The following is a 20,484-nucleotide window of genomic DNA, read 5'->3' as shown; positions in this document are numbered from 1 at the left end:
TTGTGGTGACTCTAACCATAAAATTATTTCCATTGCTATTTCATAACTGTAATATTGCTACTGTTATAAATCATAATATAAATGTATGTGTTTTCCAGTGGTCTTAGGCCATTGTAAAAGGGTTGTTCAACCTCCCCTCACCCTACCCATCTGCCCCACATTAAAAAGGTCTCCACCCGCAGGTTGAGAACCACTGACTTAAGGGAAGGCAGGACTTCCCATGTGAGCCCTGCCAACCAGAGCTCTGACACCCTAGGACATCTGTAAGTGCCAAGGACAGTCCCACCCTGAGCTCCTGATCCAGGATCCCTGCTCCACCTGCTGTTCCAAGCCCCCATTATAATGAGAGAAGCGTCCCAATGTTTCACAGCTGAGGAGACTGAACCTACTAACACAGCCCGCCCTCACTTGAATCCTGCCTCTATCAGGTTAGCTTTCAAAGGATACTTTGCAGACAGTTGGGGAAAAAAGTGTCTGTGGACAGACACTTAGATGACCTGGAAATAATTACATTCAGATTTTTGAAGCTGGTAATGACCTTATCAAGGGTCTGCAAGAATTCTCAGTTTGGGATGCACCCTGAAATAGTGTCTAGAGGTTGCTATAAAAACTGCCCAGCAAAGTTAAAGAAAACCCAGAGGAGGTGTCATGAGGAGAGAAACAAAGATGACAAGACCGCAAGGGGTTGGTGGAGGCTGCTGACAGGGTGGGTGGTACCCCATTCTGTGAGATTTGTATCAGTGGTTGGTTGGAGTCTCAGGTCAAAGGCTGGCAAGGGTCCGACAGGAGACACTGAGGGGCATGTGGGCACTGGGCCAGGTGGACTGGTCTGAGGGAGGCCCCATCTAATGTCTCTCAGAGACTTGAGCCACTTGCCACAGGGCCAAGCCAAGTCCTGATAGAGGGGAGAAATCCCTCCTGTTCCCAACTATGAAAGAAGCCTCCCTGCAAACGTGTTCTAATCCAGCAGTTCTCATCCTGTGTATAGACAGGGATCACATATCAGATACCCTGCATATTAGATATTTGCATACGATTGATAACAGTAACCACCAAGTAGCAATGAAATAATTTTATGACTGGGGATCACCAGGACATGAGGAACTGTATTAAAGGGCCAGAGCATCAGGAAGGTTGAGAACCCCTGCTCTAACAAAGTCCTTATCCTACAGGAAAATAAGATGAGGCTGGCCAAGGGACATGGATTAGCAAGCAGCAGGGTTAGTGTCCCAGTCAGAGATGGAGGATGCCCATACAACAGAAACAGCCCCGTTCTATAGTGCCCAGGGTCTGGCTAGAGTTCCAATGAAGTGCTGGGCTTCAGTCATGCTGCAGGTGAGCAAAAAGGATATATCACGGGCCGTCTGAGGGGCACCCAAAGGATCTGTGTGCTGTGTTGGCTCTAGGCTGCTGGCTAGGTGGGTATGGGGGACAATGCCCATGTTAGAAATTCCCTTCTAGCTTCTGTGAGGATGGTGGGGTAGAGCACAGAGTCAGAGGGCTCCAGGAGAGTTGGGTTGGTGGACAAAGAGGCCTGACATAGTCATGTCAGTGAGTGGCAGGAAGCTTCGGGAGCCCACAGGTACATCCACTAGCACCTTCGCCAGGGCTTTGAGCCCTCCAAAGCCACCTGGACATCTCTGAGCGGCTCTGCTGGAGACACAAGCCCCTGCAGGCTCTTTCTGCTCTACCCATTGCTCCAGGCAGTCCCCGTCATTGAGGTATGCTCCTGGCTTAGAGCCTGGCCTGATGCCCATATCCCAAGCTTATTTGCTCCTCTCTAGAGGCTGTTCCATCAGCAGAAGTGAAGGCACATGACTGCCTCTCTGCTCTGGATGTTTCTGCTTGCCAACCCCTGACCTAACTGAGTCAGTAAGAGGTGAGGCTCCCTGCTCGGCCATTCAGGAATCACATCACCTGTCACCGCTTCACGCATTTGTGTGCTCACAGACTGCCTGCCAGAGGCTACTGCCACCTGGCTCAGAATTTCTTATGCAGGAGGTCTATTGTCCAGCTTCCCAGGTTGCCTTCTTAGAAATCGACCTGCGCGCACATGCCGTGGCCAAGGCACCATGCAGGGCTGGCAACAGGTACAGGTCCTCTTTGGACCTTTCTGTGTCACTCCATGTTATGAGTTGGAAGTGCATCTACCCCACAAATGTCCAAGAGTTAAGGGCTTGCCTTCACTAGTAGACCCAGTCCTTGAGAGGAATTTGGATCATGGACTCTGACCTAATCAATGGATTAATTTACTGATGGATGATGGAAACCTTCGAAGGTCATTAGCGTCATGTTCCTAGGGGACTTTCTCTTGCCCTGGATCCCCCTCTGTTTCTCAGCATCTTTGGCTGCTATGTGATGAGCAGGTTCTTCAGCCCCTTGCTCTGGAGACCATGATGCTCTGCTTCACCAAAGGCCTGGAAATACCTGAGCTGATTGTGAACTGAGACTCCTGAAGCACAGAGAAAAATGAACTTTTCTTCAAACCATCTGCTTCCTATATCTGTCACAGTGCTTTTTTAAAAGTCTGTAAAGAATACTTTTCAGCTCATGCATCATTGCCTGGAATTTTTGCCTTTAAAAAGAGCAAAAGGTGGCTTACCTGTGAGGAAGGGTGTGTGACACACGTTTGCTACAGTATGGACACTAGGTGTCGCTGTTTTCCTGTGTCCCAGCTGATAGCTCTTTGGGTAGCATAGGTTCCAGCACAGGCTTCTCAGCCTCTTGATCCCCAGCCCTGGAGATCCCTCTGAACCCTCTTGTCCTGTGCTGCAGCACTGGCCACTCTGGCACCCTCAGATCTGCTTCTGACAAGCCAGGCAGGTGCCTGCTATGATGAGGCCATAGTCTTCTGGCATACAATCATGGTATCTCTTGGGGACTTTCTTGGCTGTGAGAACAGGATGCACACTCCTTTTTAATTTGCTAGAATGATCCACTCACAGCTGTGACTTATTACAAGGAAAAAGTACAAAGTTCAAGTCGCAGAGGCAGAAGACACTAAGACCAGGGGAGCCTTGGAGGATTAGTAGAACCCAAAACAGGGTCAGGGGATCCTAAGGGAAGCACAAGAGAGCTGGGGAGAGCCTGTGGGCAGTTGGAAGATCCCAGGGATGGTCAGGGGAGACCAGGGAGGATCAAGGAGGGTCAAGAGAATCCTAGGAGAACCTAGAGAGGGTCAGGGGATCCCAAGGAAGGCCAGGAGAGAACAGGAGGTGAGGAAGGATCAGAGGAATCCCAGGGAAGCCCAAGGAAAGCTAGAGGAGCCCAAAGGATGGTCAGGGAATCCCAGGAAAGTTCAGGGAGATGAGGGAGGGTCAGAGGAATCCCACAGGAGACCGTAGGAGCTCAGGGAGGTCTGTGGAGCCCAGGGAAGGTCAGGAGAATCTAGGGAAGGCTAGAAGAGCCAAAGAACGGTTCAAGGATCCCAGGGGAGGTAGAGAGCCCAGAGGGCAATGGATCTCCAACATCTTCTCTCAAGTTCTATCTGTCAACTTCCCAAATCCACCAGATGCTGATGGACAGTTCCCAGCTCCTGAGCTCTCCCCCCCTACCATCCCCTGTCCAACACACACACACACACACACACACACACACACACACACACACACACATGTCCCAGCACAGGTTAAGACAGTGGACCTGAACCTGATTCAATGGCTCTTGGACAGTGTCCCTCAGTGCTCTGAGTGGTCAGGAACAGCAGAACTATAGAGCCAGGACTATAGTTCTCAGGATTAGTAGCCTTCACAGCCACAGGAAGTGTTGAGACCTTTCCATAGAAACCAGGGGAGGAGGGGAATTGCTCCCAAGGCAAGGCTGGGAGTGGCAGAACACCTGTTTGGTTTCTCAGCCAGTGCTTATCTGGCAGGCAGCCATAGGCATTGTACATTCTTGCTGTGGTTTGATATTGACATAGTACTCAGTAGTTTGTGAGAACTGTGAGAGTTTGAATGAGGAATTCTCTCCTCTCCTGATATGTTCCCTGCCTCAAAGTTTCAAAAGTTCTTGGGGGTTGACCAAGCAAAAGAACAATGCAAGGCTGTGAAAGAGACAGTGGTGGCCCTCTGAGGAGCAGGTAAATGTGAGCTGTGGAGTCATGATGAAGCAAGGAGACCATGAAGAGAGCACCCACTGAGGCCTGAGGAGCCAGGTGGGGTGGCCCGCTGGGGTAGGAGGTGAGAGCAGCGCACTTCAGAGCTCGGTACCTACAGGTATTGGTGACAAAACCCTAGGGAGACAGGCTTTAAAGCTGGCTAATGCCCTCCCCTACCCCCGTGGCTATGATGACAAATGCCCAAGCTGTCCAGATCAAGGCGTCTGCAGGCCCATCTCTGAAGCCTCTAGGATAACATCTTTCTTCCTTCATTTACTTTCTGTGACTGTAACTGTCCTAGGCTGTGGCTGCCTCACCAGGTTTCTGAGTTGTCATTGCCTGACACAGTGTTTTGCTGTGTCTGTGAGTGTATCTATGTGTCCGTGCAGATTCTGCGTGTCTATATGCCTCTGTGTGTGTATGTGTGTGTGCATGTGTCCATGCCCCTCTTTGTGTAGCTGTGTATGCCTCTCTCCTCTCCCCCTACTTCTCTCTCTCTCTCCATAAATTCCCTTTTCTTATAGGGTTAGCAGCCATAGCATTAGGCCCACCCTAATGCAGGCTGGCCCATCTTACCACATCTGTAAATACCTAAATACAAGATCATCACCAGAAGTATCAGGGGTCAGAGCTAGAACACATATTTGGGGGACACAAGCCAACACACAGCATCCATAACCAAGACTGGCCAAGACTAGTGCGGACTTTGCCCATTTCCTGGGCAGTACTGGGACACCAGCTTCCATGCATGTATGGACTCCAGATGTGAGTGCCTGGCTGGGACAGCAGGCCCACTTGCCTGGAGGTACCTTGGGAAATTCCACCTTCCAGTCTATGTCACTGACCAGAAAAGAGGGACAGACTATTATGTGGGTAGGAGTGGAGATCTTGCAGGTTTGTTGGGTCTAGGCCTCTGAGATCACATCCAGAGATCCAGCAGAAACTATCATCTGTAGTCTCCTTGGCCTTGATGTAGTCTCCAAAGCCCTTGATGCTTGAGTCCTGCTTTAGGACTAAGGACACCGAGTCCAGATCTCAGAATGTAGGGCAGAAGTGACCCCATGTGACCCTCCCTACACCACCACCTCAGGAGGTCATGCCTCACTCCCTCCAAGCCCACCAGGAACCTTCTTTCACAGCCCTAAGGGTGGGGGTGGGGATTGGAAAGGTCTTGATGATAGAGTTGAGGATTCCCAGTTCTAGGAACCCAGACTGGACCCTGGTAGGCTGTGCCCCACCCAGGAAAACATGCTTGGACCAGTCGGGCTAGGGAGAGGAACGCTGATTGCTCCCTGGAAAACCCCTGATATTCCAGCTCCTGAGTTTTTAATGTTTAGGGGTTAGCCAAGATTCCTATGGAGGACCCCACCCTTGCCTAGGGAGGGATGCCCCATGCCTGTCAAGAGTGGTGTAAGGAGTGAGCATTGTTTCATGGTGATGTGACCCAAGTCACCCTTTGAGACAGAGCACCTCTGCTCTTGCCTGGAGATGCAGATGTGGCTAGGAAGGTTAAGGCTTGTATAAGGCAAGAAAGAATGGTAAGAGCATAATACGGGTCAGAACAATGCTCTGAATAAACAGGCAGCAACCAGGGCCTGGAGAAAGACGGGTCAGGATAAACCTCAAATCTTTTTCTAATGTGTAAGCTGTCTCTAACATGTTTTTAATTATCTTTTTTGAATTTTATAGATGAATAATACATTTACAACTTTCCCCTCCCTCTTCTCCCTCCAGCTTGTCCCATGCCCCATAACCTTGGATCCCTGAGTCAGGATGTGACACCTCTGTTCAGAGAAGAAGTCCAGCCCTGCGCTTCTCTTTTCTAGTTGGATTTCAGGCTTTCTACTGTCATCTCTCCCATGCTGAGTCTGGCATGTGTGTCTACATTTCATGTCTGAGTGCCTTGTGTCCTGAGTGTACAGGTGAGGAAACTTAGCCAAATTCAATAGATGGTCAGGACATTGGCTTGTGGTACTTACCACCATCCACCAAAACAGGGTTGGTGGCTCTGATTAGGAGCTGCGTGGTGAGACTGATCTTGAGGGATTCATACCTGGTGAAGACCAACTTTTGCCACACAGACCCTGACCTGAAGAGAGCGGCTTGGGCCAGGCCCCTCTGCACAGCAGAGTACACAGAGTACACAGAGCTCTGCAGCACGCAGAGCGCACAGCAGTCAGACCATAGGCACAGGAAGTTCTCCCCTCCAGCTAAAGCTGTGGGTTTGGAGGCGGAAATAAGGGAGAAATTGGTAGGGAGAGAAGGGCATGGATTTGATCAAAACACATTACATTCATTAGTGTATAAAATTCTCAAATAGTAAAAGCCACTCCTTTAAATCAGAAAAATTAATAAATAAATCTCTTAATAAAGATTCTAAAGACAAAATACTGTATGTTTTTTGGGTTTTGCAAGTTGATAACTAAACAGTGTTCATTGCAAATATCTATTTATACTGGCTCTCAGAGAAGTGAACTCTTTGGTCTCAATGGCCACTCCAGCCTGGAAGTCACAGAACAGTGCCTCTTGGAGATGTTCACAGGAGCAGACAGCCTGTGGGAGAAGCACGGGGCCCTACAACAGAAAGAGAGGACATTAAAGCTTATGTGGCACACTCTGGAGCCACGGGACACACTATGCAGCATACAAATTCTGGACCCACAGGCCAGAGCAGCTGTCTTCACTGTTTCAAATCATGGTATGGAATGAAAAGTGCTGGGCCCTGCTTGGGACTGTTTGGAGAACTAGGACCCTCCTGGGACCTCTCAGCCACCCAGGTTCTAATGTGGATCTGACACATCTACCCTTGGACACACAGCTGGCCAAGGCCCATCTGTGACACGCTTGTGGCTTGTATTTGATACATCAGCTCCAGGACGCTTCTTTCAGCTTCATGTAGAGATGAGCCAGGCCCACGTAGTCCTTATCTCCGAGGAAACCGAGGTCGTTACCTGAACTGATGTTTGCTCTTGTCAGTGCCCAGCTCCCAATCAGTGTAGGGCCTGTGACAACACCCACCCAGGGTTGCAACAGCTCCTCTGGCTTGTGGCTCTGTCAGCACAGGTGAGCCTGCTTCAGCCCTGAGCAAAGTGCATGCCTTCCTGGCTCAAGATGGGCTGTGCGCACAACCCTAGGAGCGGCCCTTCATTTTCTTTACCTCCCATGAACCATACTGAGCACGCAGAGCTGCACAGTGCTTGTGAGGGCGGTCCTGGCAGGATGGGACAGGCGGTAAACACATAGTATTACATGTGTGGCCTGAAGGAGGTGCCTTCAGCCTGAAGAAAGATACCCAAAAGAATGTAGACATGATGGCCTGTTCCCAGCATTTCCAGAAGAAGCAGGGCTAAGAAAGGGGCGAGCATTCCGGGCAGAAAAACCGCTGTGCGCAGGATTTCAGATGTATCTCCAGAGGAGCAGAGGTAGAACGTGAGGGTGTGAAGGAGACAAAGCCACCCAAGATCCAAAGAGCCAGCAGAAAACAATGGTCCAGAAAACCCTGGGATTAGGGCTTGTGGACCTGGGCTAGGGGCCCTGGAGGAAAGAGGAGGCCCAGAGGCAAGGAGGCTACAGTGGAGTTGAGCTGAGTGGGGTTGCTGTACCTAGGGAAGTAGAGACTACTCAGAAGACAGGAGGTCCCCAGCTACATCACCAAGTCTAGGGGCTTGGTGGTGACAGCTTGAGTACACTTGGAATAAAGGAGGGGGTGACCTGGGGCTTGGGAGTGCATGCAGCGGCTTAGGAGGTCCCCCAGGTTCCTGACCAGTCAGCCCTGCACCTGATCTCTGTCCAGCTCAGGAGCAGGTTCTGGAGCACCACTGCTTTCTGGCCACTGTGCTGGCTCCTGTTATGTTTGGATGCTCGTGACATCACTGTCCCCAGTTGTCAAGGTCCAGGGTTGCCCTTTCAGAGGGGCCTCCAGTCCTATGAGGCCACAGTCTGGCTCCTGAGCACCATGAGGGAATATGACCACAGTCAGCAAACCCGGTTTTCAGAGGCTAGCATCTCCCCTATCCCCCCTCCCTTCATGCTGGGATACAGGGGAGGGGCCTCACCAAAGCAGGGAGGGAGGGTTAGGTTGCCTCTTTACTTCCCAGGACCCTCAATTTGGGCTGGTTCCTCCTCTTTAGGAGCCTACGGTTTAGAGAGAGACACGGAGCGAGCTCTGAGAGAGCTGGTTGGTTATGAGTGTGAACTTGACCCTAGAGACTTCTGACAGGGAGGAATGTGATGTCGGAAAGCCTTATGCCCAAATTGCCTGCAGTAGGTGAACCTGAGAGTATGTGAGTGTGAAAATGAGTTTGAACTGGCGTGCGTATAGAAGCTGGTGTGAGCTGTGGGTGGCTATAGAAGTTAACATACTTGTGAGAGAAAGCTGAGTGTGAGAGTCAGTGTGTATGAGTTGACCATTATGTAGGAGTGTGAGAATATGTATATGAGTATGGGTAACATATATGAGTTCTGTGTGTAAGTGTGAGAGGTGTGTGTGAATGTGAGTTTTGTGTGAGTTGTGTGGATATGAGTGTGACCTGTGAGAGGGTATAGTTGTCCGAGTAACTGCAAGAAGGGGATGCTGGGAGGGGTCAGTCTCCGTGCAGCATCTCAGTGAGCACGTGAAGGGGAATGCGGGGTGGAGCCTCCACGTTTCCACAAGGGGTCTCAGTGGGGATAAGTGCAGGAGAGGGAGGAGGCAAGGAAGCAATGGAGTCTCTCCACACTCAGATACATTTGCTGAAATGCACCATCAGCCAAGCCAGGGACAGCAAATACAGTTTCTGGACCACACTGGGCCTCATCCCCTGGCTTTGTGACTGTGAATGAAATATACACACAAAAACACACAGCCCACACCCATACACACATACACAAATGAAATACACGAACACACAGCACACACACACACACACACACACACACACTTAACAAAGATAAGTGTGTGTCCTTTACTCGAAGGCAGAATGTGAACAATTGTAGTTAGGACGTTAAAATATTCTGTAAATAGTTCCTTTCTTTCTCCAATCTGAGATCCAATGGACAGATTTGTCCACCAGTATATGTCTGCAATTAACCATTTTTAGTTATCAACATATAAAAATATGATGTTTTGTCTTTAAAATCTTTTTAATGGGTTTATTTATTGATTTTTCTGATTTGAGGGGTAACTCTTTTTTTATTACTTGGGAATTTCATACATGTGTTAATGTATTTTGGTCAAACCCACCCCTTCTTCACCTCTCCAATCCAATTTCTCCACTATCCCCCCTTCACTTTTCCATACCCAACTTCATGCCCCCCCCCCAAGCCAGTCAAATTTCCAGCATGAATGGGGCAGGAGCCCGTGAACCCCATCCCTTCTGAGCAGCTATTGGTGACTGACAGCGCTGGGAGGGAAGGTCCGTTTCCCTCAGGCCTCTGGGAGGCCAACCGTGCTGTGGTGGGTAGTCCTGTACCTCGCGCGTACAGACAGCACCAAATGAACCAAACTGTACTGGGACGTAGCCACACCCAGCCTGGTTGCTACGAGACCCACTGCTCAGGTGGGGGGTTGCAATACCTCAGTCCTAGGGGCCCCAGACCCTGCTCTCTGACTCTTGAAGAAACGTTCAGACCCCTGGCTGGGCTGCACGGGGACCCCGGGATGCTCTTCATGCCCCTGCTCTTTGTCGGTACACCGAAGGTTCCCCTCCCCCCGCGCCGTGGAAGGTTTACACCTCCACTGTCCTGACGAAAAGACAAACATCGATCAGGGTTAAACTGACAATAAAAGGGCAGGAGCAACAGGGACTCATCAACCAGGCCTCGCCTCTGAGTTCAGCACAGAGCTTGCTGGGAAATGTTCCGGATGTTGGCCAAGGCCAGTGTGACGCTAGGCTCCAGAGCAACAGGTTGGGTACGGACCATGGGCTCCCACCAGCTGCTGGTGCCACCCCCAGAGGCTCTGAGTAAGCCCCTGTCAGTTCCGAAGAGGCTCCTGTTGGGTCCAGGGCCCTCCAACCTAGCTCCACGAGTGCTGGCGGCAGGAGGTCTGAGGATGATGGGCCACATGCAAAAAGAGATGTTTCAGGTAGGGAGGGCTTGGCGGCAGACAGCCTCCGTTTAGGGGCGGTGGTCACTCGGCGGCGGGCAGAGCAGAGGATCTCACTGTGTGCCCACTGTCTAGATTATGGATGAGATCAAGCAAGGCATCCAGTATGCGTTCCAGACCAGAAATCCCCTCACATTCGCTGTCAGCGGCTCGGGACACTGTGCCATGGAGACTGCCCTGTTCAACCTCCTAGAGCCTGGGGATTCCTTTCTAGTTGGAGCCAATGGCCTCTGGGGAATGCGGGCTGCAGAGATTGCCCATCGCATTGGTAAGGGAGAGTGTCTAGTGACCTTCTGCTATCCCTTCAGAGGCCTCATTGGGGGAATCCAGAAGCTGTCTCCTCCAGATCAGGCTCTGGCCTGTGCCTTTGGATTGGGCACTCCTTCCTGTGGCCCTAAGGCCTCTACCTCCCCCAGCTGCTGCCTCCTCCAGACAGATATCAGGGCATTCTCCCCTCCCCAGCATAGGACAGCAGACTGGTTTTCCAGAGTTAGGACAAGATTGTTTCTGGAATGCATGGAAAAGGTGCTGCCAGGAAGCCCTTGTTCTGAGCCCCAGCAGCTCTCTGGGGTCCCCGGGAAGATTGGAATTTCAGAGGCTGACTCTGTCCCCAAATCTCAGCACCTTGTCCGTCTGCAAAATGAGAACCCAGGAATACTTCTTCCTCCATAGTCTGAGATGGAAGAGGGTAGGCATACACTCCGACTTCTGGTAGACCTGGGCATTTGCAAAAGGCCTGCATGGTTCACAAGTGTATGGCACAATGTTGATGGGCACCAGTCATCCAGGCTCTAACATCTAGGCAAGCCCCTCCATTTCTCCCTTCACTGAGACTTGAGTGGTTCAGGTTCCTTCCCTGCTAGGACTCTGGCTGTGAGCAGGGTCATGTAACATAGGACCCAGAGACAAGCAGCAGGACAGGTGCTTGGTTCCTGGAGTTATCAGATCCACAGGTCAAGGCCAGCTTCATCCTATCACCCTTCATTCAGGCTTCTGCCAAACAGTGTGAGACACCTGTGAAGTCCACTAGGGTTAGGTAGGATACCATACCACCTGTGGGTCTCAGGGTGACCTCATATAGACATTATCTATGTGATGAGGCTGCCCGGAGCCTCAGGTACCATGGCCTGAGGAGGGACACCCACCCCCACCCCCGCCAAGCTCTGGATTCAAAGCCGCGGAAGCCAGGGCAGTACTGTATCTGTGGGAAAAGCAGCCCTCACAGAGCATGCTCCACTTCATCTCTGAATGGGATCATGAATAAGCCAGGCTGAATGGGGTCCTCCATACTGTTCCCTACTCACTACCCATTCTGCCCCTGTCCTCAGGAGCCCGTGTGCACCAGATGATCAAGAACCCTGGAGAACGCTACACTTTGCGGGAGGTGGAGGAGGTACTGGGACTCTGAGTCATCCCTGGAGGGGCTGAGCTGGTTTGCTGAGGCCAGTGGCTTGTCTAGGTGTGGCCATAGGAGGGGCTCCTGTACCCAGGACCAGGGAAGCTTTCTTCTGTCTGAAAACAAAATGGAGTCTGGGATGCAAACCTGTGGGCAGGGAGGCACGACCTGTTACTGAACACCAGGGTGCCAGCCCCTCCCTGTGGGGTCAGCCCAGCTCCAACCTCCAGGCCCACAAGGCAGGCAGGGTCTTGGCCGCTGTTCTCCACAAGGCCTTCTACTCATTCTCCTCCCTCATTGTGCACAGACAGAAAGGGGGTGAGGCACATCGCATGCCTGCTTTCTAACTTGGCCTACTCCGCTTTGGAGGGATGTGGGTATTTGTGCATGAGCCTAACCTTGCCCTCACAGGCTCCTTTGTAAGGAGCTCGCTGATCCACAGAGAGGTTCCTATCAGTACTCACAGCTGTCACCCCCAACCCTCAGGGCCTGGCTCGGCACAAACCAGTGCTGCTGTTCCTGACCCACGGGGAGTCATCTACTGGTGTGATGCAGCCTCTGGATGGCTTCGGGGAGCTCTGCCACAGGTAAGCCTGATCTATGGCAGGGCCAGGGCAGATAGCACACAGCCTGGCTGGATGACTCTACAATGCTGCCAGTGGAAGGTGGCCCAACTGCCCTTGTTTCACCTTCCTTCCTACCACTGTCACACAGCACGGGAAGGTTTTGCTCCAGGCTGAATATGTCTTATTATCATCATTTTATTTGATGAGGACCCAGGGGCTGGAATAAAACCAAGTACCCAAAAGCCAAATACCCCCTAGTGGTACTGACCTTGGGGGGGGATCCATGGCTGGCAAGGGCTGGTGCATCTCAAAGGGCTGTATGCATCTCAAGCCTGCTCCCAGCTCACCCAGAGAGTTCCCTAGCCCCAAGGCTGTCCCTTGCCTGCACTTTTTCCCCAACCCCACAGAGGGGTTTACAGGAGAACAGCATATGGTAGCCCCTCTGCTGTTTGTAGAGCTGACCACAGGACAGAGAGGATCTTGGCAGGGCCGTAGAGGGTTACTGAGGCATGGTCTTCAAGGATGTGGAACCCGTATGGGCACAGTCCCCACCGAAAGAGCCCCTCACATAGAGTCCTGCCCATACATGAAGCCTCATTAAACATCTATGGGGTTCAAACCTTACCCATGGCTGTGCTTCCATGAGGAAACCTGGGTAGAAGAGGATGAACACACTCACTGTTACTTGAGATGGCCTCTGACCTCTAACAGCTCTGTGTCTGTGGCAGGAGGCCAAATGTACAGCTATCGGTAGAGGGAAGCCCAGACCTTTATGCTGCCAGGTTACTGAAACCCATGCTAGCTCTTGGCACTCAGAACCCTGACTTCCTAGGTTGACCCTCATATATCTCTGAGAGGTACTGCAGCAGAGCCATCTGGGTTTTGACCCACCCATCATAGTATAGATACCTGCCCAGCACTACAGCTGCTTCCTCTATGCAATTCCAAAGACTTTCAAGCTCCTCCCATCCCCATCCCTACCAGTCACCCAGTCCAGGCTGAAATCTGAACTCCCGGGATCCCTCCTTCGTCACTGTGCTGCCTCAATGCCTATGACTCCTCCAGGTACCAGTGCCTATTCCTGGTGGACTCTGTGGCATCACTGGGTGGGGTCCCCATCTACATGGACCAACAAGGTAAGAGCATGCCTATACCCTCCATTTTCCAGGTTACCGTTATACACTGTAAAACTCTGAGGTTACCAAAGACTCAGTATGACAGTTCGTGTAGGTCCACCAACGGACCGCAACTGGGTTTATGGCTCTGTCTCCACAGACCCTGGCAAAAGAGGTTATGCAGCTTGCAGTTTGCTAGACAGAAAGTCCAAACAGCATGGCAGGGTCTCTGGCATGGGTTCTGGCCACATCACCTCATGGGGAACAGCAACATAGTAGGACTAAGCAAGAGGAAGAGATCACAGGATGAGGAGCCAGAGACTAGGAAGCAGAAGGCTTGTTCTTTCATAAAAGCCCTCTTCTGAAAACGAGGCAGGGTCAACTTCTGAGGACAGTCTGTGATCCAGTAACTTCCCAATAGGCCCTGCCTCTCAGAGGTCCCAACCCTCCCATACCACACTAAAGACCAACCACAGAAGCCCCTAGGGACATATCACACCACACCGTAGCCCTGGGGCAGCACAGACTTTGAAGTAAATCAACAGCCTGAGTTTCTTCCAGGCCATCAGACAGGGTGTGGGGGTGCAGCAGGAGACAGCTGCTACTCTGAGGGTTATTTTGGAGGCCCTCCATCTACAGCAGGAGCAGACAGGAGGAGAAAAGTCATGCTAAGAGGATCCAACCTGAGGTCATAAGTATGACAAAAAAAAGTTCTGAGATCCAAAACCAGGACTTTCCCATACCCCTCCTGGTTTCCACCTATCAGTGGAATATTGGTTCACCAATCACAGGACACGGTATAGATCAGTCTAACACACCTACTGGGTGAATCCCTCTGTGGACTCTCAGACACTCCCTTTTCCATCCCTACCCTAGGCATTGACATCTTGTACTCTGGCTCCCAGAAGGTCCTGAATGCCCCACCAGGGATCTCTCTCATCTCCTTCAGCGACAAGGCCAAGTGAGTGATCCGCACCTTGCGTTGGGGTATGGATGCTGATGGGACACTGCTGGCCCTTAGAGGGAGAAGAGAAAGGCTTCATGTTGAAACCTCTCCCTGCTCACCCTGCTGGGATGCCCTAAAAGACAAGATGTGCTCCAAAGATGGTGGGTAGGGGGAAAACTCATGCCAGGGCCTGAGCTGTGGGCAGCGTCAGAGGCTGGCCATTGTCACGCTAAGGGGTGATCCAATGTGTCTGGATGCTCAGAGCTCAGGACCCATCCTTCAGCCCCAGCTCATCTTCCAGGAGTTGGCGTAGGAGCCGCCAGAGACAGGTACAAGCCACCCCTTACTCTGCAGCCCCACCCTCACATCACCTCAGGCTCCTGGTATCTACATCCTGGGTCTAGATAGTGAGGGTTGGAGGAAGAGACAAGGTAATTAGAGAGATACCTCAGCAGATAATGACCACCAGCTGCAACCAGCCTTTGAGTTCAAACCCAAGTGAGTCGATGTTCATCTGGTCAGGAATTCTTCCTGGTTACCACGTCAGACAGCAGCAGCACCACAAGGAAAGTGGGGGCTAAGACCTGTGCGGGAAGAGAGGAAGCTCATCAATCAGGGGTGCAGTGAAGGGTTGAGGAATCCCGCCTGGGAAGCAGTATGTAAACCAACCCTGGGCCTCAGTTTCCCTAAGAAATGAGGCAGCACAAACCTGTGGGTGGAAGTGGAAGAAAGGTACCCACATGACAGTCCCACATGGACCCCAGAGAGTTGGACAGCCTGCACAAGCTCACAAAATCCCATGAACACAAGTCCCACAATAGGCTTTCTGTCCCTGCCCCCCAACATCTGTGACCCAGGACAGCCCAAAAGCCAGAGGCAGGTACTCAGACTGCTTTCTCTTGCCCAGACACAAGGTCTACTCTCGGAAGACAAAGCCAGTCTCCTTCTACACAGACATCACCTATTTGGCCAAGCTGTGGGGCTGTGAGGGCAAGAACAGAATGTGAGTGTCAGGAGGGCAAGGGATGAGGGGGGCAGGGTGCCTCCCCCCCGCCCCACCTCACCTCTTATCCACCATGTAAGCCAAGTTCTGCATTTTATGCCTTTGTGCCTTTGAGCCTCTGTGACCTAACTGGGGAATCTTGTGCTAGCCATTCAATCCAGGCCCAGAGGCTTGGATCTACTAAACACCCTGCCCCACTGTCATTTCCCTAATCCTTGTTCTCCCTCAGCTTTCTGCACCTGGCTTTGCTGTATCTTCTCATTCCAGGCCTCAGTTTACCTTTCTTGGAAGGTTAACCAGAGGTTCCATAGGCCGTCCTGGTCATAATGCTGAGGGGTCTTGTATGAAACCCAAGACAGGGTATCGGAACGGTGCTCTACACTAGTGGAGACAAAAGGCCCGGTGCTAGTTTTGCACGAACATGGAGTCTTGGTAGGGAGGAGGCCATCAGCTATGTACTCCTCCCATTTCCACGCATGTTGCCAGGCTCTGTGTGGGCCTTCCCTCCCTGGCGTCTCTGACTTTGTGACTCTGAAGTCAGAAAGTGTCCCTGGGAAATGGTTGTCTCTGGTTTTAGACCCTGGGCTGCTGAGGTGTAACAACCACACCGAGACACTGAAGCAGGCTCTTCTTTGTTCCCCAGAGTTCACCACACCACGCCTGTCATCAGCTTGTACTGCCTGAGGGAGAGCCTGGCACTCATTTCAGAGCAGGTAATAGGAGGGACTTCAGCCCAAAGGGGAGAAGGAGAAGGGGAGAGAGGAGAGAAGGACACCCCTTGGTCTGGGGTGCACCCCAGAATGGGTACCTGTGGAATTCTTCCTTCGCTGTGACTCCCTCATATTGCTCTGGAAAAAGAAGACAAGAGGGATCCTAAGGCAGCAGTGAAGTGGTTTGCCAATAGACACAGGCTTTGGAGTAGAAGCTGTGGTGTAGCAGGGAGGATGGGATCAGGGAAGGACTGGCCGCTTCGAAGAGGAAAGTGGGGCACGACAGTGGGTAGACTAAGAGGACAGAGCCCAGGACAGATATAGGCTCTGGTCTGAGCATTCAGTTACAGAGCAGATCACAGAGGAGGCGAGAAGAGGGGGGCTCCCAAGAACAGAGTGGGTGCTCTGAGACAGGTAGGCATGGTGAGAGGGATGGGGCACACGTGGCTAAGTGGTTGGCAGATCAGTCTCTCTCTTAGATCGTTTGTGTCCTTCTAACAGAAAGCCACGGCCAGAATAACTTATGGTTAAATTAATTTGGCTCATAGTTTTTAGAAGCTTAGTCTATAATAACATGTCTGAAGATATCACAGGGGCCAGAGCCAGATGGAGCAAGAAACGGTTACTCTGGCTTTAAAACAAAACAAAATAAACAAAAAACAACAACAACAGAAAAAAAAAACCTAAGCTAAAGCCTCATGTAGCCTCAAACTTGCTGTGTATCTGAGTGCCGGGCTAGCCTTGAATTCCCAATTCTCCTGCATCTACCTCCCAAGCTCTGGGATTACAAGCATGCACTACCATGGTCAGCTGCCTTCGGCTTTGTTACAAACCTCTCCAACTGACACAAGCCAATACCACCTGTGGCTCCTGTATTGCTGGCCAAGACAGTCTCCATACAAGCCCTGGGGACATACTTGGCCACTGCAGCACTCCCCAGAGAAGGGTTTGACACTCTGCAGGCATGTGCAGCTTCCAGGCCAACTGGGCCAGTGGTGTGCCCAGTGCAAAATAAACTCTTAGGAAATGGAGGTGAAGCATGGGCATGGGTACATCTGGTTGCATAGGTCACCGAACAGAAAAATAACCAAAGCTTGGCCACCTTCCTCTGAGCCCTGATGTCCTCCACAGGCCACTGCCAGCCACAGAGGCCAGGAAGAGGCCCTGGGCTGTGGCTACCATGTTTGCATTTTTAGAGCCACTCATGAAGCCATTGCATGCGAACTAGATTAGAGACGAGATGACCCATGATCTAGACAGTCACCTACACTGGACTAGGGCTCTCAACTGGAGGTACATCTCTGTGGAACAAAGACTAGGGCTGAACTGGATAGGGAAAAATAAAGATATCACGGGTAGCCAGGTATGGTGGCACCTACCTGTAATCCCAGCACTCAGGATGCTGGTGCAGGATCAGGAGTGTGTGGCTAGCCTGAGCTACATACTGAGACCCTAAACATGGAAGAAGAAAGAGTATTGGGAAAGGGGTTAGCTCAGTGTGCTAGAAGATGGTGAGTGCCAGTGGCCCCTGGAAAGCAGTTGGTGAAGTGACAGTGGGGGCTAGAGTAGGGAGGACTAGTTACTACGGGTCTCCTAGGACCAGGGTCAGAATGAATGGGACCTGACCCTGATCACACCACACCCATGTAGCCAGCAATCCCAGCCTCCTCAAGGGGCCACCCACCCTTTGAAACATGTCCTTCCTGTCTTCCCAGGGCCCACTGGACACCCATGGGAGGCTGGGAGGCTGGGACCCGCTTCTCTCTCTCTCTCTCTCTCTCTCTCTCTCTCCCAGAAATCAATCATCCTTTTTCCTCAAGCTGTCCCAGCATAGACCCTCTTGTCTCCTCGAAGCCTGGGGTTCCAGAAGAAGTTGTCTCGGTATACCTAGGCTATAGAGGGGCAAGCGTGCTGCCTGCCTGTCACGGCCACCTTTTCCCCATAGGGCCTGGAGAATTCCTGGCAGCGGCACAGAGAGGTCACAGCATATCTGCACAAGCGCCTGCAGGAGCTGGGCTTACAGCTCTTTGTGAAGGATCCGGTGAGGAGCCCATGGGAACAGGGTGTCAGGTGACTGAGCCAGGTACTAGTCCACTGGGGAGGGTGAAGCTATAATCAGTTGAGGAGACCAAGCACAATGTTTCCATGGGACTTGGGCCTCCAGAAGCTGGAGGCAGCCTCTTTAGCCCCTTGGCAATCTCTCAATGCCTCCTATTTCCTGCCAAGGGAACCCTGCCGTCACCACTAGTTGGCCCTTTCTCTGCACTCTGAGAGCCAGCACAGATCAAGCAGCATGAAGGGTCCCAGTCCCTATGGTTGAGCCTGGCACTTCTTGCAGAAAATCCGGCTGCCCACAGTCACCACCGTGACGGTGCCTGCTGGCTACAACTGGAGGGACATCGTCAGCTATGTGCTGGACCACTTCAACATTGAGATCGCTGGTGGCCTTGGACCCTCTGAGGAAAAGGTGAGCAAGCTCCTGGAGAGCCAGGGCTTTGTAACCAGAGGCACTAGACAGCCTGTTTTGAGTCCTGTTGCATGCCCCATCTGTGTTGGGTCACTGAAGGGCCAGGGAAGGCATGATCACTTCAAGTAGAGTATCTTCAGCCCTTTCCACCCCAGGAGGGAGCTTTACCAGGTATCTACTCTGAGTGCTGAGTGACCCTCTTGGTCAGACCACTGCACTCTATGCCTCGGGTGCAGAAGGGAGGGCTAGTTCTGGCCCTCATACGGCAGGCATGAGGCCATTTCCCTTCTGCATACCAAATGGAAGGTGATCCCATGTGGTAAATCATACCCCACTCTGACCAGCTCATCAGGGAAAAGGCTGCAGACAGAGGCTCACATCGTCAGTTCTGTGCCTACCAGGTTCTGCGGATTGGCTTCCTGGGCTACAATGCCACCATGGAGAATGTGGACCGTGTGGCCGAGGCCCTGAAAGAAGCCCTGCAACGTTGTCCTAAGAACAAATTGTGAGCATCTTCTCACAAGATTATGCCCTCGTGAAGGGGCTGGGAGTAGCACAGAAACCAAGAGATTGTGCAAAGTCACCAGGCCTGGGGACAGCAAAGCTGCTGACAGCCAGGCTACATGGGGAGGGACAGGCTGAAGCCGCCCTTCTTCCCACAGGTGGGGCCTTTGTGAAAGGGGACGCTGATCTCCTTCCCAACAGAGCTGCAATCTGCAGTCCACTGGCCTTTGGGAATATTCAATAAAGTGCTGGTCAGGCATCTCCTCTGACTTTGTGGGGCTGGTCCTGGGGTCCTCAGCTGCCTGCACAGCCCAAGTGTGGCCCTTTGAAGGGAACCCCTTATTCTAGAGCCTGCTCACAGATCCTTTCCCAGGGATGAGGAAACCATCTTCAATTTCTAAATGTCACTCTGCATTCCCAACACACTCTCATAATGGTGTCTTCAAAACACCCACAAACACATGACCAGAATCCCAGCTCATGACCATGGAGGCCACATCCATGGCCCTTAGCCCTGAGAGAACCCCGAGCCCCAGTTCCCTGCCTTGCTTGTCCCCCACACCTCACTTCTGGTCCAGCTGTCTGGAGCATACTGGGAAGCTATATACAGATCTCTGGAGGGGAAGGCTGGCGAGCCCCCTCTTACCAGGTTATCAGTAGGAATGCACCTACTGGCAGAGAATGGTTGACCTGGCTATACCCCCATCCCTCATACACCTGGTCACAGTTGTGTTCTGGGATATGTTCCTGAGCCAATAGTGGCTGCTGCCCTGTGGCTCCTGGGGACCAGAAGAGACAGTCTTGAGGTACACGCAAACAAGGTAACAGCAGAGCTGTAATCAGTGCAGTAAGAGGACCTGGAGCAGAACAGGGTTCTTGGAGGAGTCTGGAGAGTCCATCTGGAGAATCTAGGGCCCATGTGGTCACTTAGAACCGGGCCTTTGTCCAGAAACCAGCTGTATCTTAGTTTGATATCCCAAGAGTCTGACTCTGAGGTATGCGAGTGGTTTGTCTGAGAAGTCTCAAGAATCCCCTGGCTCTGACCCAGAGCTCCGTCACCCGTGGACCACACACATTCTCTGGCCAGAGTCTGCGCAGCACCTTGGGCCTTCCTGCACACATGTGCCTGGCTGTCCTCACCTGCATGACCACACTGTAGAAATTCTGTCCCTTTACCTGCAGGAGATGGACACCTGATTTATTTCCAGTTTGAGGCTTTAAGAAACACAACAGCCTCCCAATTCAAGGCTTCCTGTGACTGTATACTTTCACTTATTTTGAGTAAATGAGAAGGCTTTCAGTTACAGGATGCCTTGACTAGGAGATACTGTGTGTAAGGGCTGTGGCTGGTCCACATCCTGGCCCAGGAGGCTGGTATCCTTTTGTTCTAGCAACTGTCAAACTAACTTGGTTGTATGTACCCTCCCCTGGTGATTGACAAGTCTGTATCTTTTCCTGTGCCGCTGCCTACTTGTAAACCATCTTTAGAGAAGTGTCAGTCCAAATAGTTTGCCCGCATACATATTTTCCCCTTTTGGTTGCTGAATTGGTGTGTGTGTGTGTGTGTGTGTGTGTGTGTGTGTGTGTGTGTGTGTG

The 20,484-nt window shown here is 51.8% G+C and overlaps 1 protein-coding gene across 2 annotated transcripts; it reads left to right on the top strand.

The window, feature by feature from the left end:
- Positions 1 to 9,879: 9,879 nt before the first annotated feature.
- On the top strand, positions 9,880 to 19,147 carry Agxt (alanine--glyoxylate aminotransferase). 2 transcript variants are annotated; one of them, XM_055617100.1, is made up of 11 exons: positions 9,880 to 10,160; positions 10,257 to 10,449; positions 11,510 to 11,574; positions 12,064 to 12,164; positions 13,209 to 13,279; positions 14,135 to 14,219; positions 15,112 to 15,207; positions 15,851 to 15,920; positions 17,863 to 17,958; positions 18,256 to 18,384; positions 18,786 to 19,147. In XM_055617100.1, the coding sequence occupies exons 1-11, from the start codon at positions 9,930 to 9,932 to the stop codon at positions 18,891 to 18,893; spliced, it is 1,245 nt and encodes a 414-aa protein (XP_055473075.1). In that variant the 5' UTR covers positions 9,880 to 9,929; the 3' UTR covers positions 18,894 to 19,147. The 2 variants fall into 2 exon arrangements, with proteins under 2 accessions (XP_055473075.1, XP_055473076.1); XM_055617101.1 differs by lacking the exon at positions 15,112 to 15,207.
- Positions 19,148 to 20,484: the final 1,337 nt, after the last annotated feature.

Source organism: Psammomys obesus, unplaced genomic scaffold (assembly GCF_907164565.1).
Source record: "Psammomys obesus unplaced genomic scaffold, mPsaObe1.curated_primary_1811, whole genome shotgun sequence".
Taxonomy (NCBI): Eukaryota; Metazoa; Chordata; class Mammalia; order Rodentia; family Muridae; genus Psammomys; species Psammomys obesus.
The sequence above is the reverse complement of the archived record's forward strand: the minus strand, read 5'-3'. Positions and strand labels throughout refer to the sequence as shown.